Source organism: Acanthaster planci, linkage group LG03 (assembly GCF_054643075.1).
Source record: "Acanthaster planci isolate LZ-2023a linkage group LG03, COTS_SCS, whole genome shotgun sequence".
Classification (NCBI taxonomy): domain Eukaryota; kingdom Metazoa; phylum Echinodermata; class Asteroidea; order Valvatida; family Acanthasteridae; genus Acanthaster; species Acanthaster planci.
The window spans coordinates 12,060,436-12,086,416 of NC_141779.1; the positions used below are offsets into that span (position 1 = coordinate 12,060,436).

At 40.4% G+C, this 25,981-nt stretch overlaps 2 protein-coding genes across 2 annotated transcripts; both read right to left on the minus strand.

Annotated features, from left to right (window-relative positions):
* Nucleotides 1-125: 125 nt before the first annotated feature.
* LOC147799663 (uncharacterized) lies at nt 126-16,852 on the minus strand. The gene is given in 13 exon segments (XM_087134501.1): nt 126-2,497; nt 3,191-3,312; nt 3,973-4,186; nt 4,656-4,809; nt 4,974-5,162; nt 5,562-5,708; nt 8,508-8,622; nt 10,040-10,229; nt 11,277-11,354; nt 11,356-11,462; nt 11,924-12,077; nt 12,219-12,536; nt 16,634-16,852. Coding segments are annotated over 12 exon segments (2,331 nt in total). The 5' UTR covers nt 12,513-12,536; nt 16,634-16,852; the 3' UTR covers nt 126-1,930.
* Nucleotides 16,853-17,432: 580 nt separating this feature from the next.
* atp5pb (ATP synthase peripheral stalk-membrane subunit b) lies at nt 17,433-25,770 on the minus strand. Its single transcript, XM_022250302.2, has 8 exons — nt 25,617-25,770; nt 22,509-22,551; nt 21,523-21,668; nt 21,015-21,178; nt 20,495-20,620; nt 19,746-19,823; nt 18,986-19,087; nt 17,433-18,530 (listed from the first exon to the last, which is right to left on the minus strand). The coding sequence occupies exons 1-8, from the start codon at nt 25,645-25,647 to the stop codon at nt 18,474-18,476; spliced, it is 747 nt and encodes a 248-aa protein (XP_022105994.2). The 5' UTR covers nt 25,648-25,770; the 3' UTR covers nt 17,433-18,473.
* Between the last annotated feature and the right edge of the window lie 211 nt (nt 25,771-25,981).

The window sequence follows — 25,981 nt, forward strand, 5'->3', positions numbered from 1 at the left end:
AACAAATAAAACAGATTGGCAATTCTGCAATATATGGTCGAAGGGAAAAAATCATTCACAGTTTCGAGCAGAAGTTACGTTAAAAAAATTAGAGTTAGAAAAATACTATTCCAAAACTACACCTCTTCAATTTATAGGAAATCCCATTTCGCATTTATATTCTCAGACTACTCTCAGGCTAAATTTTAAAAATTTAGATGAAGCAAAGAGCTGTATGAAAAGTTGCATGCTATACGTTATTCCTGCGCTACAACAAAAGCACTGCTTTTTACGAGATACATGTATGATGCAGGTAAATATCTCCATTTTCAAACTTGACCTTGTCTTTGATTCTCCACACATGAACATGTAGATCTCAGCTACAGCATTATTACAATGGGACAGAGAGAGACCAAACCCTGTTGTGCCATACGCCGAAATTCCAGTGATATAGTTCAGTCCTACAATTCCAGGTCTGTCAAATCTAATTCAGAGGAAGCCTCGAAATGTAGAGAGTGAGGTCTGCGCACTTTGACCTTCAAGTCCGGAAGGGAGAAATGGAGTATTTGAACGAAAAAAGTATGCTGAAAATGTCCAAGAATTTGCAGAAGACTCCAAAGAACCCCCCCCCCCCAGTTCTTTAATAAATATTCCTGCACATGTTAGTAGCTGGTTTTGTTCATTTCCTCATGTACCTTCTCATTCAGAGTACACACTCAGTCGACACACCCATACTGTCTTGGTGCTTACTACTGAGCTGAATTCCCATTGTACCCCCTTGTGAAGTACCTTCGTGATTTGTTGAGTTCCTTCTATGAATATGAGGTTCTTCAGAGATGCTTTAGTTGTAGCAGAAAGTGGTGTGCCAGTTTAAACCAACATAAACAAACACCCAAGAAATAGTTTTAACGGGGATAAACGATTTTTGAGGACCAAACCGATTCTTTAAAAACATATTCTAGAAGTGGGTGAAAATGGAGAATTCATGGAAAAGGACTTGCTGACAGCAATGTCAACAAATTTCTTTGAGGAACATGTGTTGGGTTGCTCGAGAGGGGGACAAACCTTTGCAGCTGCACTGAACTGGTGCGCCTAAACCTCCCTTACTAAAACCACCAGCCCATATTCTTTGAAACCACCCCGACAGAGGCATTAGTTATTAAGCAGTTATATTTGGCAGAAATTTGGTTAACTACAGCAAAGGATCGCTGTGCCTGCCAAGGACCCAAGGTCAATGTACTACATGCACCGTCTATACAACATCTGAAGGACTGTCCATGTCATGGCCATGTGCCAGACTGCAAAAAATGACGGACAGATTGTCAAATCCTTTACAATATGAAAGCAGGAAGCCTGTGGAATGTATTTCCATAGACCAAGAAGTATTTCGGCACAGTATAAACCAGTGTACCATATTAGAAAAATTCAAAATTTCTTCAGGAATTATCAAGGTGAAAAATGTAATAATCTGGGTACTGGAGGAAAACATTCTTGCAAAACTGATTTTGAGGTGAAGCTAGGCAATCAAGCAAAGGCTGAAAAAACTACACCCATATGGCTGACAAAGCCGGACTTGAACCTAATACCGGAAATTAGAGGCTGCCCTGCAATAAGTCAGTGACTTTCACAGCTGAGGACTTTCAAGAAACTTCCTTAAAGTTTTTTGATCTGCCAGCTCCATTTGGGATTTTATGGAGATCTCCGCCCCACAATCTCTCTCAGCTACATGTACCATCTGCCGTGTGGAAAGTGGACCATTCCAGGCATAGTCTTGCCACTAATAAAGTTGGCAAAAAGGGAAAGAAGACTTGCATCCTTAAGACAGTTCAAAACTTTTGCAGCCGTAGGGCATACTGTCAAAAATGCATTAACTTCACTGAGTTTGCATATTAAATTAACGCAACACAACAAACACATGAGTTTGCATACATACAACCATTTTTTTCTCTTCTTATACTTCAAATCTTGCACGCTTGCTAACTGGCTGATCTTGTTCAATGTCTTTCAGTTCGCTGCCTGTTCTTAACAGCAATGTTCCTGATTCCAGAGATGCTGATGGCCCAAGCTCTGCATTTGATTGGTCAAATCCATCACTGTCGTGCAACAGGGGGCCAGATTGGCCAATGGCAGTCGGGTCTGAGCCTAATAAGTGTTTTGATTGGTCGATAGCCACCACTGCTGTTGCATCACCTAGGAGTGTCTGTGATTGGTCGAGGGGAGTATTGGCTGAGTCTAACAGGGTATCTGATTGGGCAGTGTCATCCTCACTCGGCAGGAGAGTCTCTGGTTGGTCATTATCATCTTCAGACGATGCATCCACAGTGAGCCCTATCAAGGCATCTGACTGGCTGTTGAGAGTTGGGTCATTTTTCTGAGTATCTATAATCTCTTCTGATTGGTTGAGCCCTGAAGTGATCGACTTGGGTTCTTCTAACAAGCTGTCTGATTGGTCCACTTCTTCCTGCTCACAAGGGACAATCTGATGCATAGCTAGAGTGTCATCCGCTGACTCTTGTACCTTCGACCAAGATATTGCCAAAAAAAAAGTAAAATTAGTTACTTCTTACAGTGCTTACTGAAGTCTTGGCTTGTGGAACTACTGAAAGCAAATGACACTCCAGATTTAAATTAAGTCATTTCCCTTTTAAAACTTGAATACAAACTCAGAGGGCTTCAAACAAAGAGGGCTTTGAACAATGGAGTATCCACAACCTATTTGAATGTCCAATTTAGGGACATGCTGACAACAGACATAGCCATAGCTCTTAGAGCCCATTTCGGACATGACCTAAGTGCTGATATTCACCATCACAGCAACAGCATTATCAAATGTAAAAAATTCATTTTCAAAAGTTAAAGCAAAACTTTTTGACCCAAAATTTGCGATCATCTGAGTTTCATTATGAGGGCACTTTAAGGAGCCTATTTCATCAGCACCATTTTCAAGTATTTAAATAGTACCATCCAGTGAAACAAGATTGATGTTTGAACGAAAAACACCTAGCATCATTAACCCGTCCCTCAGTGCTGTGAAAAATTAAATTGATTATTGGAGGATTTAGGACTGTTTAGGGTTAAATGACTTGGGAGGAAAGTAGTTCCACCAGCCCAAGATTGGGTGTTACATGACCAGATGCGGCCCACGCCAAGTGACAAATGAGGGAGTCCATTTGGTTGGACGAGCTTGGCTTTTAATTTGCTCACTGCTCACCTCCTGGCAGTGCTGGTTAATCTGGGACAACAGCCGTGCGGTCTCCGGGGTGAGCGAATCCGAGATAAAGGTCGTGCCATCACTCAGTTGGGTCTCAACCTGGGAGATGAAACTCCCTCCCTCTGATGATCAAAAGAAAGGAGAGACAAAAACGACAGATTTTAAAAAGAGAAGACGGTTTTGTCAGTGTACAGGAGAGAGCTTTTGCAGATTTTCACTCAAATGCAGCTACGTTTGCCACATAATGAGGACCCGCTTATCCACAACTGCTCTTCAAAATAAACACCAGGGTTCAAGCAACTTTGCCGCAAAATGATGAATGTTATACAGTCTTATTGGCAAATGTATGGGGAAATGTTGTTTTCAGAAAGGCTTGTTTTTCAGTACCACCTGCTCAAAATGGAGCATGTTGCCAGTCATTCAAGAATATAAATGTGTGCGAAATGTTTAGTCCCATCAGCGTGGATGTACCCAGACTCACACACACTGAACATGATGCCAGGTGCTTTGTTCGAGAATTACCTTGCCTTTTTGAAATACCAAAGTGTCTCTTTTACAAAGATTTCAGGAAATAAATCCGAAACTAAATAGAACCTGTTATCTGCCATATTCAGTCAAGTATTTGATATCCAGACACTTGTCACTGCTTTATCAATGAAACAATTTTATTTTGTTGACACTCTTTACAGGACAGGCACTCTTGGCTACTTTTTGTGTCCCACAGCATTTTAGGAGGCGGGGGTGAGGCACAAAAGCCACACCAAAATAGACAATGTCCTCACCATCTGGATTCTGCGTTAGTGTCAGTGTGACGGACTGGGTGTGTGGTTGGCTTGTATCAGCCGGCCACATCTGGTGCCTGGATGGTGCTGGCTTGATCTCGGGGCTGTCCTGGACCTCAGATGATTCCCACAGCTGGTTGCTAAATGGTTGCCCCATCTGGGAGGACCTCATTGTTGATGGTGGGGGTTCTGTGATGGCACGGGCATCTAAAATCTGAGGCACATTGACAAAATTTACATTTCAGCACACGCAAAAAAAAACTTGTCAAATCAAGGCTTTTCTTTTAAAGTTTGACTCTGAAATTATGGTTTTGCTAAATATGGCTCAGTAGAGTTCTCAGTAGAGTTACAGTCACATTTTCACGGGTTCATCAAAGGCGATCCACTCTCAAGCATAAGTTATTATTCAACAAATCTGCCACAACTAAGACTTTTTGTACAACAATATTAAGTTCTTTCCAAACAATAAGCGTATTCATTTTGTCTATCCCACTCAAGTCAACAATGAAGAGGTTTGCAAGCCATACTGGCTATTCACCCAAAGTGAACCCAGCTTACCAGTTAAAAGTTATGTAAATGGATGAAGCTGGCGGCTCCAAAAGGTACACAGGTTATTTTCGGCTCCAGCAACCTAATTCAGATGCAGCAACCGAGGGAAATGTGGCTCACAGCCCGTGCCTTACCGTGACGGGAACGACAGCTTCCAACTCTCCTCTTTCGATGGCTGCTAGTGCCAGTAGCACATGGTTCTTGATGTCGTTGATGGTTGGGAAATAGAAGAGATTGTGCCGCTCAGGGACACTGGCTCCACAGAACATCGTGCGGGTCACATGGGCTCTGCAGAACCACAGAACAACAACAGACTTTATACCACAAATTCAGAGTGTTATGATAGTATGGTGGCATTCTACAAGACACAATGTGTCAGCAGGATTTTTTAGTCAAATTTTGAAACTCAATCAGCTGAATAATATCCAAAATAAGACGCTTTTTATTCTGACCTTAATATCTGCCTAATGACGTAGGCATTTATTTCTCCATTGGTAACCAGTTCCTGTATCTTTTCACACAGCTCCGGGTGCAACCTGGACTTGGCTGTCGAGTCCAAGGTCACAGGATCCTTCCTTATTTGGTATTCTGGGGTTCTGTGATACTGGTGGGCCTGGTTAGTTGGCAGCTGGACGTAAAATCTACAAAGGGTTTAGGAGAATGAGGACTGCTGAACAATGCTTCTATAAAACACTGTTTAAAAAGTTCAAGCAGACCAACTGGTATGGTTTCAGTCACTTGAAATGAAAATGCACAAATGAACATGAGAATTTCCTCTGAAATTTTGTAAAGGATATGGCCAAAAATTTAACAAAAAGCAATCAATGTCTTCAAGCTTTGCTTTATTGCTTTATTCCGTCAGGCACACCCACTATCCAGAAATAATAAAAGGTGAAAAATTACAATATCGTTTAAAGCCTAGGGAATCCAGCCATCGACAAAAGAAAAAAGCTACATTTTTTCTCCTTCAACAAACAGACAACAGAAACACTGCCATGAAACGTCCTTTCTAAGCATGCTCAATAACCTTGCAAACTGACCTTTCAACACCTGGGATTTCATCCACACCAATGTCTTTCATGACCTGAAACATTTTGTCCATGTTGCGCTTGACTGTCATCTTGTCCAAGTCTGGTGAAATGTTCACCCGAAAGGCTGGAAACTTACGCACTTTCTTCACATAAATTCTACCAACAGAAAATACTTTTTTTCATTAGAAAGTGACATCATCTACAAGTAAATTAACCATACACTTTAAAGGTCTATGCAATGCATTTTTTTGCAACAGCCTTGAAATGCACTTTTGTGTTTCAATTCATCTTATTTTCAATCACTATTTTCAGGCCACGACAATTTCTTTTGTTTTTTAGCATGACCGATCGGTCAGGCCATGCCATGAATTTGCTTGCCCGAATTGGATCAACACTTGCCCAAGATTTCCTGGAATCCACGATTATTATGAATATTTAACTTAAGCCTACTGCATGCACACAGTCTTTAATTAATGTTATTACAAAAATATTTCCACATTCACAAGTAAAAAGAGTAAGCTAAAATAAATCTGTCACAGGCTTAAAAATACATTGTGTAGTGAATTAAAAGTAAATAAAAGATATTGTAGCAAACTTACAATGAGTCAGTCACTCAGGGTGCATTCAAGCAAGCTACTCGTGTTAACACAAGTATACCCCTGAGCGCTAGAATGGCTGGAGTACGACCTGCGGGTCAGCAAGAGTATACTCTCGACAGTAGGCATGGTGGGGAATATACCTGTGCTCCTGCACCCGACGGTAATGCGGACTTGTCCTACTCCTGTTAACAGGAGTACCTGTAACTGCGCGAATGCACCCTTAGTGTTTTAATGTCCATGTACGTTTCTTGTCCCTTTGCCACTGTTCCATCCCGTACATGTAACCCCTTACAAAACACGGAGACTCACATCTTTTTCATCGAGCATACATGCAACTGACAGAACAGCAGCAATGAACGCACGTGGTTCATTCAACAAACAGTAAAGCCCGAGGTGGGAATATTTTTATGTAAGAATGTTCATATAAGCAACTTGGATAAGGAATCTGACGTCCTAGTATTATAATTGAGTTTATAATACTTTTATGCACTGTAGGATGGTGATTTTATTGTAAACTGTTGATTGCTTAATACAGGCGAAAAAACTTACATTTACTGCAAATTATTTTACATCCAAATAATTACGATCCCACGAATAACTGACATGGCATGACAACCCCATTACCCAATCTATTAATTGAATTTTGATTGGTTTACAAAATTTCTGAAAAATGAAATGCGGCACTTTCAGCCAATAGCGTATGCTCTTTCAGAACGTGCATTGGAAACCCCAATCAGCTGAGAGAAAATGGTGTTTATCAACGTCGAGGACAACTACGCCACTTGGAATGTTAATGCATGGGGCAATGTAGGGTAAGTTGGCACGTATGACTGAAACATGACTGAAACATTTTAGTTATTATTTATCATATTGGAATTATAATTGATGTTCAAAGTTAAGCTTTAGCACATAAACAACTTGTTTACTAATGCAGGTAAGCTTTTCTAGACTTGCCCAAACAGGCACAGCTAGTCAGAATTTTAATTGCCCGAATGAAAATTTGATTGCCCCGGGCAATCGCACAGGGAATTTGTCACGGCCTGACTATTTTGTTCTGTTCTATTTTCTTCTCTTTGTTTTATTTAAAAGATATCTTGGTGCCTTATTGGTTTTCTGCTAATCCGAGTTTCAATATTCGTGAGCAAAACTGCAACATTGTCTGAGGCAGAAATTCTCACTGTTGCATTGATCTGTACACACAAAATGCTGAAAAATTTTATATTTTACTGCCCCAAATTTTCTTCATTTGGGGAGATTCACTGATGCTTGAACACATGACATTCATCCAATGAACAACTCTTGCTCAGAAATGTCTCAGGTGAGAAAAAGCGGGGTTATAATTTGAACAGAAAAATCTATGAATTCTGCAGTGTCCGACCAGATAGACATCACAGAAACAGTACTCTCTGCTACCAGTATATCGAGTAAACCTCGAAAAAGTCAGATCCAATGGGACCGCCCGATTCTATCTGACTTGGCGAAAATCCGACTTAAAATGAAGAAGACAAAATGCATTACACAGTCACTGATCGCCATCCATATAATGGCCACAGCCCACAAAAAATATGAAATAAATACCGTGATGTTTCTAACGTCAGACATCCTTTCATTTCCACACTACATACAATGTACAAAAGAAACTCACACATTTCACTGATCGTAACACACAAATTTGTACCTTGAGTGATGACATCGCAGTGTGCGTGGTAATGTGTACTTCAATAGCTGTATATAGCCCAGCCATTTTATCCAATAAAAAATGCAGTCTGTGATCATGTGGGCACATATACATAAGTGTAGACTTTTTTCCAGCCGGAAATCAAAAAATAGTGAGACCAGCGCCAAAATGATAGATTTGGACAGGAAAATAAGGAAAATTCCCCAAATACCTGTGTTTACTGGAATGACTAGATGTGCACAAATCTTTTTTTTGTCAATCCGACTTGAGAAGCAACTGACGCACAGTGTTTTAACAAATGTTCCAGGTTGTTCGAGAAAAGCGAAATCCAGCTTTCCTGATCCAACTTAGGCACAGAATTTTGAGAAATCAAATGTTCCAAGCCATTTTATCCGAAGTAAACCAAAATCCGACTTAAATGGATCTGACTTATCCGAGGTTTACTGTATGTTTAAAAATTGAACTTGTCAGTACATGTAACCCCAAAATGATGTTAGTAACATTTTCATACATTGGAGAAGAGTACAAAGTTGTAAAACAAATTATGTTGAACCCCAAAAGAATGAGGCAAATATAGAATTGAGAAGTACATTGCTGCATAAAAGTATTCAATCTGATGCATCCACCATCCTTTGGGAGACTATTACAAGGGCTATCAAAGACTGTCAATTGTGTAACCTTGCGGGGCACGTGCAGGCCTCCTTACTAGCCTTCTTGGGATTGTCGGGTCTCTTGTGAGGGCCTCCTTTTCGTCGCGGGCCATACTGGCACTCCATGACGATTGCTCGACTTCCTGAAACCACCATACGGAAGTGAGGAATCAGTGGTACTACCACACTTTAAAAGTGTTCGTGTTCAAAACCAACTTGGGTCAAAATATGGAGATTTTCTCTTCCTGTACATGATATCACAACTTTGTCAAAGGGCTGGATCATATAGACCTCCTAACATTAGCTATCAAAAATTCAGAATCCTCCCAAAAATTCAGAATTTTTCTTGAAAATTCAGAATATTGTACATAACGTGAGTCAGGAAATAATGGCTTATACAGACATTCCGGAAATTTGCATCACTGCAACACTTTCAAATGAGGTACAATTGTACATGACGTCATGGGAATATAGCCTATTGAACATGCGACCATATTCAAAATGGACACTGAATGTATTTCACATGTTCAGTAACACCATATTTGGGCAGTGGTGTCAGCATCCACCATGTCAGCTTACCATGAAAAGGAAAGCAATGTGCTGCATTGTACAAGAGTTGAGTCCACGTCTGTGATGATGTACCATACAGTACTGCACATACTCACTGATTCCATAAAATTTTGATTTCCAAAAGAGTAACCATCTGAAATGGTCCGCAATTAATTTTTCATTTCCTAAATGTGTTAATTCACCGCGGAATTCAGCTCCAATTCAGTGCAAAATCCAGCTAAAAGGTCATCGCGTGGTGTTTGCACACTTAACACGATAGTGGTCGATTTCACAGCAGTGCTTACTCTTGGTTTCAAAATGTTCTTAGCTATGATTCCTAGCAAAACCGGGCGTCATGACGCATACAGTGTTAGTTACAATGTAACTTGTCGATAGAGGGCATTTTTCTCCATGAAGAATCTTGGTATCACGTCCATGATCACTTTTATCTCGTGGCTGGTACGCTTCAAAAGAGGGCACTGCCACAGGTGTGGTGTGCGCAACGTGCACTGCACTGACTGTTTGCCTAAGTCGGATAAGTCGTATTACAGTGCATGCTTGGACCATGTACCATGTCCATGATTACATGGACAGTTTCTGGTAATACCCAGGGGTGTCAAAATTACGACTTGGTGGAAATTTTAAAGCAAAACAAGAAAAAAGCAGAAAGCGGCCAAAATCAAGAGGGTTGGGAGGTCTGGCTCATACTTCATTTGAAAGTGAATTACGAGACATCAACACCTTCAGTTCCGTTACAATGCATGCAGGCTACCCCAACAAATACACTTTGCTCTGAAATTTGATGGCAGTATGATCCCGCTCAAAGCGTCTTGTACCTGTCTTCTCTCTGCACTTTGTTTCATAAGCAACACATTCTTTTTTTCCATAATTCCCTCTCGCGCATAAAGGAACACTGCATAAAGTAAATAATCATAAAAAGAGGGCTTTTGCCTGTTCTTCGCTCAGCCTATGGATTTGACATCTACAGTGCAGTCCACTGCAACAACTCACCCAAATTGAGGAACGGTATCCCGTCGTAAGGCACATAGTTTGACTTCCACATCAGTCGCTTGGACTCCCGACTTGAGCTGGGTGACTGTCTGGTACCCCATGTTGTCCCTGTCTGCTGCCTGTGGTAGACGAGCAAGAGGTCAAGCTCTACCTCATTGTCAACGTAGCCCCGGTAGGAGTTGCCAATTTCCTGAGGAGAATGCCAGATTTCACTTCATGTATCAAACCATCATTTTCTTCTATGACAAAATCATGCATGATCCAACTGACACAAACCCTAAACCACCAAGACTGATAACAATCTACCAGAAGATTTCGGAAAATTTTCCAGGATAGAGGGACGTGCAGTTCATGGCCACAGTTATTTCAAAAGGAACTTCATGCTATTTGGAATTACAGAGAGCTGAGCATTTAATTTGCTTCCTTATTTAAAGTACACAATTTTTTCTAGGTTTTGGAGGATTCATGAAGGTTCTAAACATTATGTATTCTTAATTGGCTTCTTGATCTTGGAGTCAGACCGTCAATTGTTCCCATTATCTGCAGCTTTCCGCTAAAACGCACTCAAAATATTAAACTAAATGGCCATTTGTCTTCTCTTCATGAAGTGACATGTGGGTTGCAACAGGGAATAAAATTACATCCCATTTTATTTCCGATTCTTGTCAATGATCTTAGGGTTAATGGAAGCAGGACATGGAAGTACGTAAATGATCTTACAGTTGGTGAAATTATTAAATATGGGGAGCAACTACAGTTGCAATCACATTTACATGTACAAAGCTTGTCAAAATGGTGTTTGGACAATTATATGTAGCCTAAACCTTCTATAAGTAAAAATACGAATATTCATTTCTTAAACGAAATGTGGTACCATCAGAATTGTTGATTAATGCAAATACATTGACCTCTGCTTCTTGAGTGAAATTAATGGATGTTATATACATATATATAGGACCGTTTTATTCAAATGTTTGTGTGAATAAATAAACCAACAATGATTAAAAACATAAGCAGTTACATGCACAATTTGCAAACATGTACATGTAGAATCTGAATAAGCCACACCTTCAAATAGTGTATTGAACCTACTCCAACAGCAAACAACAGAAAACGTGAACTCAAAAGAAAACAAAAACATTTTGACTTTAATTTTGGATATCAAAGAGTCTTTTCGATTCAACACACTGGTTTCCTGGCACTGTGTGAGAGTCATCATGCTCCCAGACCAACTTACCTGACAGTCTTTTAGACGAGTTGCCCATGTTGGGCAGTTCGGTGGGAACTCTCGCAGCTCTGGCTGGGGCAGACATCCAACAGCCCCTGCTGGGGGTTTGGGAGGCAACAGCCTGGCCAGATAAGGAATCGGTGGAGACAGTGCCATCTATCGAAGCTTGGGGGCTGGAAGGTGTTATTTCAGAACCTGAACATGAGGGAGAGGATGATTACAATCTCACAGAACTTGACATATCCAAAGACCTTCGAAAGGTTCGATAGATTGTGAAAGCTACATGTAGCTCTGTATATCCTTTTGTAATTTTGACAGCTACTCATCAAGAACCGAGTTTCTCAGAGGTCTGCACTAAAAAAGTCTTTACACATTCATTAAAGACTTTTAAAGATATTCAGTGAAATAAACCAACCTTAGCACTGGCTATGGCCACTTGCAAATGAAAACCTTAAGTCAGAGACTTACATGTACCATGCAAACACTCAGCCATAGGGTAGGACCACTCTAATGAATGGTACAAGGGAATGATCTTGCATTACTGTTCAAACTTACTGAGTCAATTCCCCAAATTCTGATTATATCAGGTTCCGTATTAAGTGACAACTGATATCCAGCCAACAGTAAAAAAAAAAAAGGACATTAAAGGTATTTACCATGATTTCTTGCTCGAGTAGCTGGAATAGGCTGATCGATGACAATGTGAAAGACTGAGCTCAGCTTATTGCCAACATCACTGTTTAAAGCTATCTCAATCACCTCGGCCTCAGGGGCCCAAGGACTCTTGACAATCTCTAGGGGCACCACTGGCTGAAAACAAATGAATATCCATACCAGTCATGTTGAACTATTTCTCATCAACAAAGACTGCAACAGTATAACAGTTTGGACACACAAAAGATACAAGTTGCTAACAAAAATCTTCTGTCTCCAGCTGTCACATGTGGTTACCTTGTCACTGACAGAGTCACACTGCTTGGCTGCACATTCATCCAACTCATGTTGCCCATCACCATGGCAACCATCTGATGCCGAGGACTCATCCTTGGCCAGAGTATCATCTGAGGTGCCTTCCTGTGAAGTGTCTTCTTCAACTGCAGCCCCGACCATAGAATCTACATCAGTCCCAGTCTCACTGACTACAAGGCTCACTTGTTCATCGCCCGAGACACCATGCGCTTGTTCATCTTCCTCTGCCTGTTTTGTGACGTTCACACAGAGCATCTGCACCCCATCGGTTTCCATGGTGACTGAACATAGTATTGTTATCTGCAATCAATTTTTGGTGCAATAAGGTAAACACTGCTGTGTGGTAGGTAAACTCTGATAACTTGTTCCCTCAGGAAGAGCACGATTTCAAGGTAGCCCCGGTGGACTCCCTCATGTCCACTACATTACTAACTTGAAATAACGAAGATGGGCCTCCAACCCAGGCTAGAGTTTCAAAATGTAGGAGTTCGGATGGCAAGTGGTTAGGGCCAGTGGCTCCCAACACCAGATTGTGAGTTTGACTTTTGACTCCGCAGGCCATCATCAATCCTTTTACCCAAAAAAGATTGCAAAAACATCCTTTATCTTCAAGCAAACTTGAATCATCAATTCTGACTGGTCAATCTGTGGCATAAAACAGGGTGGTGTAACTGTAATGTACACTTCTTATCAAATCCTGTGAAATGCACTATTCAAACCTATTCTAACTCAATGTGTTTCGCTACTTTCAGGCTAAAAAACAAAATGCAAAGCTGCAAATTTTATAGTAAATTCAAAGGTGGCACGTTTGCACATGCAGGCCCCTGTAACATTTTTACTGTGCGTCAAATTTGCTTGAAGATAAATCTGTTGTCTCATTCACACTCACGGAACACGGAATAATGTAGTGTGTCTGTGTCCAATATGCTATGAGGCTGAAACAGGACACAAACACTACATTACTCTGCATTCCAGTTGCGGTCCAGTCCTGGGTTAACTGATCATATTCAAGAGTTTTATTGAATCTTACATCAAATTGCAGGATATCTCACTTTCCTTTCATGGCTCATGACTCTACAGGATTGTTTCAAAGGGAAATCTTAAGTCAACGTACAAATTCCGCCCATGTATGCAAATTCACAATGATGAATGACTAGAACTGGACAAAGATTTGTCATGGTAAAATTTATGTGCCCCCCCCCCGACTGCATATTCAGTTGCAGTGTTGGTAATGCTACATGTATGCGTACAAAACAAGTTTAAGTACATGTACATATTAACTTGAATTGCAACTTCAACAAGCAGAGTAACATTTGAATATGGGCCTAACGTTAGGCCTGCGATTTTTTTCTCAATTTTTTGTCTTTGAGTTATAAGAATAGGCTACATGTCACTGTCATGGGAATGATTCATCTGCATTGTGGGTCATTCTATTAAAATGGGGTCAAATTTTCCCATCTGGCATATGATTTTAAGTTCCGAACACATTCCTTCATTTCCTAATTTAGAGAAGTAATGCAAATTACCTGTTAAAAATACTGTGAAGTCAATTTCAATGATATTTACATGGAACACTTCGACATCCACCTGACTTTCCCCCACACAGCACTGCCAAGCCTCTTTCTTCAAAACTTAACTCATTGGTTCTACAGGTACTGCGTTCATGGTACACAGGTGTTAAATCTTTGTTAACGAAGGTCATGAATTTTGTTCCAAATCCAAAACTTTTGGCATTCAGAAATTTGGCTTGAATTCAGCTGAGTTTTCCCTAACGTGGCGCACTTAAAAAAATCTCAGAAAATCCCACATAAACATTAACAAAAATCACTTGAAGTTTTGTAAAGCTGCAGAACTTCCACTCAAATACCCATCCACAAGTTTGTCAGAAAATTATTTTCCTATTTTTGGGCACATTTATGAAGAGTTCATTTTTCACGTCAGAACAACAAAAATGGAAAATCGGGCAAAAATAAAATTTCATCCAAACTTTGCAGCAGGTACATAAAATTGACATTTATGAATCAGAATGAGGAGCTTAATGCAGTTTCACTAGGCCCTACCTGAATGCTCCGTTAAGACACAAAGTAAACAATGAAAGTGCACTAGGTTAGGGAGCACACCATGATAGGGTACATCAACAATAGACCTTGGACATGATGAACATGACGGATTTATACGCCTATCCCTTGGCATATTACACAAGTTGGTTCAGGTGTAACAGGGACAGAAAAAGTCACATGTTGGACCCCAGATTTTTAGAATGGAGCATAGTGCTATAGGCCTACATGTAGCTCCACAAATGGAGTAATCATGGTAACTACATGTATGTATAGTGGAACGCCGCTATACCGAACACCACTATACTGCACATTCGGCCGTACCGTACATCGTCCTTGGCTCCCAATATTTTGTGCACAAAACCTACCTAACACTAAGCAGTTGCCATTTGAAATTTTCGAACGTCAACTTGATAAAACAGTGGGGTTTTTATGTTGGAGAGTGACAATTGGCCATCATTTCCACAAGGATTGGAAGGGAAAGCCACTAGTTGTTGAAGAGTTAATTGTAATTAACTAGCTGAGAAACTACGTACTCTGGTCTGCACTTGTTCAAAGTCGTCTTCTAGTGACGGCCAGGGCACGCACAGTTAATCTGCTTAGAAAACTTTTTTTTTCAGACCAGTCTCATACTGTACTCATAGGGTTTGTGCATGGGGTGTCAAGTCATGCAAGTGGCGTCCGTACACGTACATGGAACTCTTTTCAAAACATTTTTGAAAAATGAAAGTGGAAATCCTAGGTCTATAACTTTAAAACTAAGCCTGGTACAGTATGGCCTATGTAACATGGCCTAGGCCTACTGCTGCTTCTTATCAATAAATATCATGTAACGTTAGATTGGGTGTCGGTCACTTCGCCCCATTTCCACTTTGCCCCTAACCACCTTGCCCCATTTCCATTTGCCCCATTTCCACTTCGCCCCATTACCACTTCGCCCCATTGATTATCGTTCATTCTGTTCTTTAGTAACACAGGCATAGGCCAAGATGCAACAAGTAAAAACATCAAAGTTTGAGTACCCAAATAACAATCGGATAATCCAACTTTCAAAGGCTTAAACAATGATTCTGATTTCCCGACCGCCGGACCCAAATTTTTTGTGTTTTGCGCCGCACCCGTGTAAAGAGAATGCGTGATGTAGAGTGGCGACCAGTCTATTCATGCCGCGATGACCATTCATGCACGTGATCCGTCACACATAAAAAATCGATGTTTGCAAGATGTCTTCAAGTTAATTCTTAGTATCTTGTCTATGCGTGTATTTATCTATTTCATCAGTTTAATTGTAGGTTGTTTTGCTCGTACTGGAAGCGAGCATGTTTCCACAAAATTTCCTGCGTGCCGAGCTTTATCCGATCGCCCGGGTACAGCTGTCTGGATGCACCGACAATTACTAGAATGATGTGAACAGAATTGTGTGTCACTTTAAAATAAACTTGAACATGTTGAAGAAGATGAGAAATAACCCGGATGCTAGTCCAACCATATGCATTAATTCACGGTAATGGACAACAGAGTGGACATTAATTTAATGCTGTAGAGTTTTCTATAAGAACTACCGGTAGGCCACATGTCGTTTGTAGAACTCCTCAACCATTTAAGCAGCCTGTAACACACTCAAAACGGACGGCAAAGCGGAAATGGGGCAAAGTGGGGATGGGGCGAAGTGGAGATGGAGCGAAGTGGGATGGGGCGATGTGGGATGGGGCAAAGTGGGATGGGGCAAAGTGGAGATGGGGCTAAGTGGAGATGGGGCGATGTGGAAAGGGGGCGATGTGGGGATGGGGCGAAGTGGGATGGGGCGAAGTGGAGATGGGGCTAAGTGGAGATGGGGCGAAGTGGAGATGGGGCAAAGTGGAGATGGGGCGAAGTGGAGATGGGGCAATGTGGAGATGGGGCAAAGTGGAGATGGGGCAATGTGGAGATGGGGCGAAGTGGAGATGGGGCAATGTGGAGATGGGGCGAAGTGGAGATGGGGAGAAGTGGAGATGGGGCAATGTGGCGAAGTGGTTAGGGGCGACATGGAAATCGGGCTGTAAACTGTTAGATCATGCATGATGTTGGCCTAGTAATTAGTATGAATGATGTAGGCCTCGGCCTATTGTATTTTATTTGGGCCCACTCCTGCTGTCATTTTTTCTTGAAAACTTTTTTTTTCTAAAATTAGGGCCTACACTGTAGGATAATGAGGTCAGTGAACGTGACCAATTTCCACTTCCACAGTTTCAGCATATTTTGTGGACATAGCGGAGAAATAGGCCTAGGCCTACATGAAATACCAGTGGGACGTGTAACCACAATCTAAGCGGTAACCACCAAGAACACGTCAATTTTTACCTGAAGTTTGATTATCCACGCCTGCCATTTTCAGTTCTGAAAAAGCCTAACCCAAATGTTAGCCTGCTCTTTTTAAACAATAAATATCCGTCTTACTGTTGATTAACATGAAAATATAAATAATGTTAACTGAAGCTTTTTCAACTGCACACATGGTAAATGTGGCTACGAACAGCTGCAGCACAAAAGTTTGGCGGTACGCGGCAGTAATTTGAGGTAAAATATCTGAAAACGAGACACTTACCTCGTCCTGAAAAAATCGTCTGCGTAATGCGACCGTAAATTACGGCTACGACTCGAACTAACACATTCCTCTATTGAAGCCACTGGCTACCAGCTTAAGTCAGTTTCCGTAGGTCTGTGTGTCATAGCCAGCTGTAGCCAATGATTCGGCCACGAAGAATATGCGAAGAAAAAGTAGTCTGGCGCCACATCCACATTTACATTCAAAAATCTGAGGAAGGCTCAGGGTTTCAATCGTTGTGTTTCATTAAAAAAATACAGGTCAACATGCATTATTCATGCCGCTCTTTCCAGGCGGGCCTCGGCACCATACACAAGTTCCACACAATAATACTGGGCAATGTACATGTATGTCAATTAATTATCAATAATTAAAAACACGTGAAAAGTAAAGATTTAGAACGACTTTTACCTCAAAGCTTATCTTATACCTCAAAGTTTCTCTTAACCTCAAAGTTTCTCTTTTACAAATTTTGATGTAAACAGAAGAGTAAGAAGATACTAGACCAAATCTCAGTAAGTGTTCTCAATGAGTTAACGCAAAGACAATCGGTGGTTCCGTTCAAATTACAATTTTTAATCATCTTGCTATCATTTTATAGATTTAAGTTCCATAGTTTACTATTCAATAGGTGAGCATAGAACTGTGTAACCATTCAGAGACCCCGTCTAATTCATTCAGTTTCAAGAAAATTGGTCTGGCAAATAGATACAAAATGATTTTTCTCACATATGCCATCTTATTTCATTCCCCAAGCATAAATACTGGCTGAAGACCAGGCGTGCCCTTTTTTTCATCCCAGTAACTCACACGCAAAGACACACTGACTACCTTGTAACAAAATCCGCACATGCTGATCAGAATTTACTATTGTCAAGTTTTGTTTATTTTCTACATGCTAGGCTTGTAAACTTTCAAATTTCTTTAATCTTACCAATTCTTTTAAGGAAAGAGAAAAATCGTAAGTTTCTTGCAGGAACTGTTTTTGAAAACAATCCCACAACAGGAAATCCTAAATTGTCAAACAATTTTTGATACTCTGTGAAGTAATTCAACAGTTCTGATGTAAACATTTCATCAACTGGAGTGGAAAGAAAAAACCTGATGCAGCCATTTCTTTGAATTTACCAACACAGCACAATAGCTCCTCCTGAGTAATGCAATATACTGTAAAGTATTGGACAAATTCACCATTATTTATCTTTCAAAAGAAACTGCCCAAGAATGGCTCAGTGTCATTTTAAATGAAATACAGTTTTCACACTAGACCTTTTCAGCAAAATACACTAAGCTGACCACTTGGATTGAATCCGGAATTACCCAGATCTCCAGTTATGGGACAGTGTGGATTTAAGTATCCCCCCTCAGTAAATACCAAACTATCACATGCAACTTAACTCCCAAAACATTATTTACCCTCCAGCTGACATCACACAGCAAAATAGTTGAACACTTATGTAAATTAATCAATCCAATTCTTTCAACAGGTGTTTTTGTTAATTTTAAAAACTGTGACTCCTTTGTACAACAAATTCACTGTTCTCCTAGTCAAGCATTTAAGAAAGTTGAAATGCCTACTACCCTCAATGTGATGTATCACGCAGTAGACATTGTCTTTAGGTTGGATATACACTTGCTGAGAATATCCTTTTCCTGGAAGCCAAAAGAAATTTGGAAGTGTTAGTGACTCAAACAAGAAAGAGATCATTAACTAGGTTCCCAAACACATTTCTATTATTTCTCATCTATTTATTTGAGATGAGAATGAACAGAAGTTAAAAAGATGACCTCTGAACTACCAGCCCACTTCTTTACAAACTGAGCTATCATCTAGCTCTCAACAGCTGGTCTAGTTTGGTTTCTTCAAACATGAAATCTATGAACATGAAATCTTATATTACGCAAACACTCTTGGCAGTAAAAAAACCCTTGACATATGAAATTATCTTTAAGCACAGAACTAGCTAGACATAACTCGCCTCAAATAACCCTACCGACAAAAAAATCCACAAAATGTGGTTTTCATATTTGCTAATGTCATTCAGCATCAAAACTTATCTTCATGGATCCGTCATGTACAAAGTTTGGGGTATCCTTCTCTTTCCTACCTGCTGAGGGGTGATGCTCTTGATGACATTCTGTTCAATCCAGCGTACCATGTGGGACTGCTCCAGCCGTCGCTGCATGTTGTCCAGCTCAACTTGGTAGTCCTAATACCATCAAAAACAAGAAAAATAGTATGCAAATAATGAATGTTCTGTTCCACGAGCCAATGCTGGATGGAATTGAATATTTCATCTGTCACCGAATGAAATTATTCCTACCACTGCACGAAAGTGAAACATTCATTATGTGTTGATACAATACCAGCATAAATCCTCTTCTGCTAGAACAAACTGTCATCATTTATTTATGTCCTTCATTTTACGAAATAGATTCCTGTCCGAAGCGCCACCCATAGGTAGTACAGTGCAGAGCTAGACTGATTCCTGTCCCTACATTATATGTCATGTACATGAAATGTGGAGAGAAACCAGTCAAGTGACGTTCAATCCAATGGGTGCAGTTGAATAGAACAAATAATCGAGTGACATGTGATCAACTGTCCACCAATCAGATTGCAGTGATCTATGCAAGTACTGTACACCACTGCCCATGCAGTTTCTCACTGTTGACTAGCTAAATTCACATCACACCATACTTAGAACGCTTCAAAAGCTTTTCCTCACAGGAACTCATGTATACACAACAAAGGGTTCGCTCAACTCTCCATTTGGTTATATAACCCACTTTGACATCCAGACAAATTTGGGCATTAAGAGGGAACACCACATAACCAAACGGTGATTGGTTTCTTTTGATACTCACCAATCTCTTTTTGACCTCTTCGCTGACCTTGTTCAGTCGTTCACGGTACTCGATCTCCATCTGCATGGCTACATTTTCCTTTCAAAAGATTAAGGGAAATAAAAATTGCAGCTAAAATAAATTGTTTTGTTAACAGAATAAATAGAACAGAATTATCTTTTGAGACCTGATTCACTCACACACTGAGAATGATCAATAGGGACTGTGTCTAAGCCTGTGCAATAGATCCAAAATGGAGGGGGGCTAGGAAACAGTAAAACAAGAATCTTGCCTCGCCATTGCTCATGTGCTGGAAATGTGCATGTATGTGTCTGTTCACACTTAAGAATGAATTGAATTGAATTCCAGTGAATATGGGTCGTACATATTGTGTATCAAAGCCAATGGAAACTGAAAAAAGGGAAAGGGAAAACTACTTTAAAATGATAGCCGGTACAAGGAAAAGTTCGAATAGCAAGTTTTGTAAAGAAGACACCATTACTTTTACGTGAAAATAAGCCCTTTCTTGTTCACACACAGAGGTCGACACCACTCAGGGCAGCTTGTTTTGAGAGCTTAACTGTTGCCGGCATTTTTGGCAGGAAATTTCCTGCCCAAAAACCCCAGAATGCGTGATTCCACCAGAACCCAACGACACTAGCTCTGTACTTGCAGTGACGTCTGTCTACATTCATGGTAACTGTGCTCCAACTTCACGTTCTAGGTTAAAGAGTTGAGCTTGCCAGAGTCTCGGTGAGCTCGGCACTTACTTTCCGGGCATCAAAGAGATAATGGCGACCCTCCAGTCTCCACTGCTCTTTCTTCTCCTCACCAACTGCATTCTCAAGGATGGTGATGGCCTCTTCTTTGTTCTGGTTGGCCTCATCAAGTTGCTCCTGGGTGGGTGTAAGAAACAAGAAACAAAACGTCAACAGGAACAGACGGACTCCAATGTGAAATGAACGAGAGCAACAGCTGAAAAACTCCCTCACACTTGCATATCTATTCAGGGGCTGTGGGCCCAATTTCATGACGCTGCTGAAGAGTAAGCAGAAAACATTCTGCTTTAATTTAACTATTACATGGTGGTGCCTGGCGTCGTTATGCTTACGGTTGTGCGCGCATAAAGATTGCTACTGTTTTGCCACCATCTTAAGCAAATTTTTCCTCCGAGGTTAGCGTGTCTTTTGCCTCACCTTCTTCATGAAATACTGTCAAGGTAGGTAGTTCAAGGTAGTTGGACACATGACATGAAACCATCAACAGGCCAATGATTGAGATAAACCAAACCTGAATCTTTTTGTCACTCCAGGCAGCCACAGAGGGTCCAAATCTCTTGATTCCATACACCAGCACACTCAAGGCCACTAAAGCATGGACAGTCTCCGGGCCCACGACGTAGATTTCTTTGTTGAGAAGATACATGATTAAACCTCCTCCAAAGACATACGGTCCTAAAACCAAATGCAACAGTAATGAATCACAGGTGAAACAAACTTGCTGAAACAAGTAGCCTTTTGTTATATATTAAAAAATCCAACAGAAATTGCCCCTTGGGTGTTGTTACATGTACCTTGTTTTATGTTTTTCAATAAACAAAAAATCCTTCATTTCTTCTTCAATGTGACATCAGTATCGTTATGCTGTTTCCCACAGGTTAACTGCAAGAACATTAAATAACTTCCAATATGTGTGTGCATTTTTACTCAGTCGTTCAGGTTCCGTGTGATTTTACGACTTGCCCTGGTCCTGTCAACCACATAAATTCTTTTCTGAGATTTCAACCCCACAGATTTACCAGTGATGCCAGTTTTCTTCTCAAAGAACTTGAACCACTCCTCGGGGATGAAGCCAAAGCGAACTTGGCCCCCATACTCTGGGAGCTTGTTGGGCATCTGCTGCTGCTGGCTGGTGTGGAATAGGAGCTTAGGAGCTACAGCCACACTATGGAACAGTTTGAAAAATTAATGGTTAGACTGTCACCATGGACACAGCCACCACATCCTACTCAGGAACACAGAAAACAGAGGGTCCCTTGCTCTTCTCCTGCCTTTTATACTGTCACATTCATTTTTGAAAGCAGTAAAATGCCCTGATATGTCCTACCCGACCTTATTTCCAATTCTCAGTTTTAAGGACATATTGAGGCCTTTTTGAGTTTTGCACTACTCCAATTTGCGTATTTACGACCATCAGTGTGACATCATTTTAGGAAGAACATTAACTCCCTAAGCTCTTGCACCAGGGAGCATACTGAACCCAACAAACTTCAACAGACACATGTACTTGTCGATGTACTTGTACATGCAGGTCACTGTACCAAAGCTGATAGACTCCAACAAAGTGATACTTTTGGTGTTTGAGTGATAAGGTATGGATGGGTCTATGCAGTATAGGATGACTTGCACTGCAGCAGTACCAAACTTGACAAAATGTAAAACACAGTTCAACACTTGGTACAGCAAGCCAGACACTGCATTGTGTGTCCCAACTCACACACAACCAAACACCATCAACCTGGGCCTTTGACACCAAGTCCAACAAAATTCATCAAGAAATTAATCGGGTATGGTATGTGTACCAACTACCAAACCTGCCAAAACCTGCAAAACCTGTTGGAGTTTGATAGATACTGGGCAGTTTGGGTTAATATGACAGCAAATTCCACACTAAATTTTGCCAAAATTGAAGATAAATGTATTTGCTTTCTTAAAGTCTTTGGTGTATTTCATGATTCACTGTAGTTTCAGTGCATTACAGTGCCTCCTGCTGATGTGCTCTTACCATGGTGTGGAGGTTCGCAGCATAGCTGATGACAAGATAGCACCTGCAATATGTAAAGAATACCACTAATTAAGGCCAGTTAACACTGATTTTCAGTAAGTTAAAGAAAGAAGGCTGAATACTGTAATGTGCATTGAGCACAGTAGTGAAACAGTATACATTTTTGGTTTGGCAGTCTTGGGAAAAATGGGTGCTACCTGAGAACGGTATGCTCAATTTTCACATAATTGGTGTCAAAATGACCGCAAAGAATTCCCAAAAAACTCCCAACAGCTCAGCTGATGAAACAAATGCACTGCAGCAATACCAGAAAAAAAACTCCGCCTTCCCTAGCTCTTTTTAGGGTTAATTAAATTTAATTTAAATCTTTGCAGAATTAATGTTGAAACCAACACAGAGAAACGAATGAACACTGCAAAACTGGACAGGAAAACCTATGATGGAATGATTTCAATTATCTAGATACTAGGCTTCAACTTTATGTAGTTTTTCTGACAAAGTCATTTATCGATCCCTCCATTTCTATTTTATTTGAGAATCAGAACAACCATGATTCATTAATACCATAGACAGTTTCCCTACTCAACTACATGTGAGCAAAACGTGACCATGTATTAACATTTGATAATGCTCACTGCGATTTTAAAATACCCACTGCATAAAAATGCATTGGCACCTAGATACGAGACAGTTGAATCCATTCCTATTGGTCAAGAGTCTGTGTGCACTGCGGCATGCAAAACTTGCCATGCGGGTGTTGCCTGGAAATTTGCCTCGCTAAATTAATTACGCTAGACTTTGGGAAAGTGACGAGATCTGAAGACATCTGGTTCAGGAGCGACTGGGTCACGATTTATTTTGAAGGTCAGGACACAATTAAAAAAAGAATTTGACAGTTGGCCAAAGAACTTTAACTGAGATCCATCTCGTATTAAGGATTCTTTTGGAATACTTGCACAAGGAATACATGTACACCATAAACTGGACTTGGGTCTTAGGGAAAATGAAAGTAACATTGTTGAACAAAGTCCTTGGAAATTTTTTATATATTGACTTCTTTTGACTTTCTGACTATTAAACAGTATTTATGAATGGGAATAAACATGTGCTTGGCCGGCCTTGAGCTAACACTTAAGGCCGGCTGAGGAGAATGAAAGCTGATGCCCTTGCCTGTGGCTCGGGCATTAGTCACGTCCATTCTCCTATTCCCTTCTTACAAATGGCATTATTGGCATCCATTAACCTTAACTGCCTAGGGCCTGTTCAGAGGATACACCCTCAATCCTTCCAAATCCTCCAACTGCCCTCATGACAAAACGGGGTACTGCCTCAATCCTCCAAAATCCTCTGACATTTCTCGAACACACGTATGTGCTGTGGAAAGGTGTCCACTGCTTCAATCATTAAAAATCCTCTGGCAGTTCCTCTCATTACGTTGAGACAGTGTGAATGCTCTCCTGGAGCAGTATTATATTGCAGATTTCACATATATTTGTGGGCATAAATTTATGCATGGCTGAACAGAAACAACACAGAGCAATGACAAATTTCATTTTTGAATGCTCCCCTGGAGCAGTGTTATATTGCAGATTTCACATATATTTGTGGGCATAAATTTATGCATGGCTGAACAGAAACAACACCGAGAAATGACAAATTTCATTATTGAATGCTCTCCTGGAGCAGTATTATATTGCAGATTTCACATATATTTGTGGGCATAAATTTATGCATGGCTGAACAGAAACAACACAGAGCAATGACAAATTTCATTTTACAATGACACAAGTGTCATTTTGCAGTGACAAACCAACTGAAAATTGTTAAAACTGGGATATCCTGTTATAAATGAATACTAGACCTAAGTTTGCACACACAACATGTTCACTTTAGCAACATTCATGGCAAGCAAGGGGAATGATCCAGTCCCAGCCTCTTATCTAGGGCCCTATTTCCATACATTTTCTAACAGCGACCGGAAACTGAGTTGACTTGGGACCGAATTGACATTGAACCATGTTCTTGATTCGAACAATGTCGGACATGTCAGAGTGGATGTCGTCATTCTCGCCTTCGGGATGACGTCAATAAATCATGACTCTTCTCTCTGATTGGTCAACTGGTGGCTATTCCATATTTCACACTCAAAACTCAAAGGAGCAAAAAAAGTGTTGTAGTCTAGGCCTATCAATATCATGCCCATGAGGAACATCTGAATTACTGACTAAAAACTCTTAACCTTTACCATGTTTACATTAAATGTGCCTGAAATTCCTTCATGTATGCACGATGAATATCTTTCACACTGAAAAGGTTTCAGTCATTTTTATCCAGAAGTGATAGCAATAAATGGAACAACAACCTCCAACTGCGAGAATCATGATCATTAGACTGGATCCTGTCCCATACCTAGTCTCCAGACATCTTGCAGACATCCAGGTAATGAATTTAATGCACAAATCATGCAGGAGCTGATAGCATCTTTTACTTTTTCTTCTCCGTTAATGAAAGTAACTTCACCATAAATACCGGTACATTGTTCACTTATCTAAAAATCATGAAAATTTAACGCAATGACCACTGATTTAAAATAAATTGCTGCCAAAGTTTTGGAGGAGCCCATTGGTACATGTATGATGTAGTATCTTATCGACCAGTCCGTGTATTACATATGTCTTGACATGGAACAGCCATCGAAACAATGAGTGACGTAACGTTTAACGACTTTATTTTAAAGATGGCCACTGTGCATTTGTGAGAGCGAGCCCGTGAGATTAAATGGATTAAAGGCAAAAAGACTGGAAAATACCTGAATAACTTGAGTGAAATCATTCAATAAATGGTTTTTAGAAAACGAAAAGGTCAAGAATCATGTTCGTGTGCAGAAGAAATTGCGCCGAAATGTTCAATACGTCGACACGAAATTGCGTATACGGATGTGTGGCTAAGGATGGATCGGGAGTGAGATTCCGTGCCACACCACTAGGGCTATAGTGGGGATAATCATGGAGGACTTAAGCACATTTCAAGTTAAAGATAAATGTTTAAAAATGCTTGACAAATCATTTAAAGAAAACACATTTCAATGTAAAATTCGAACAACATTACCATTTCTTAGCGCAAGCCGAGAAATCATCATGATAAAATTTGCTCGTGAAACGAGCCCTCGACCGACAGTATCTCGACCGGCGACGAACCAAAACAAGATGGCCGACCCGGCAAGCTTTAGCTACCGAAAAAGAACGTGTTTTGATTGGTTCAAGTTATTCATCATAATTACAATAATTCAAAATATTACCATCAATCCTCAAAAAAATAAACACACTTCAATAACCACTTGTATTAAATTGAATGATTAGTTCTAATCTACAATCAATTTCAATCTATGATGTAATGTACAATTCGTTGAATTCTAAAGACCCTTAATGCATTGTGACCAATTGAAAGAACGCTTTCAGCATCACATACATATA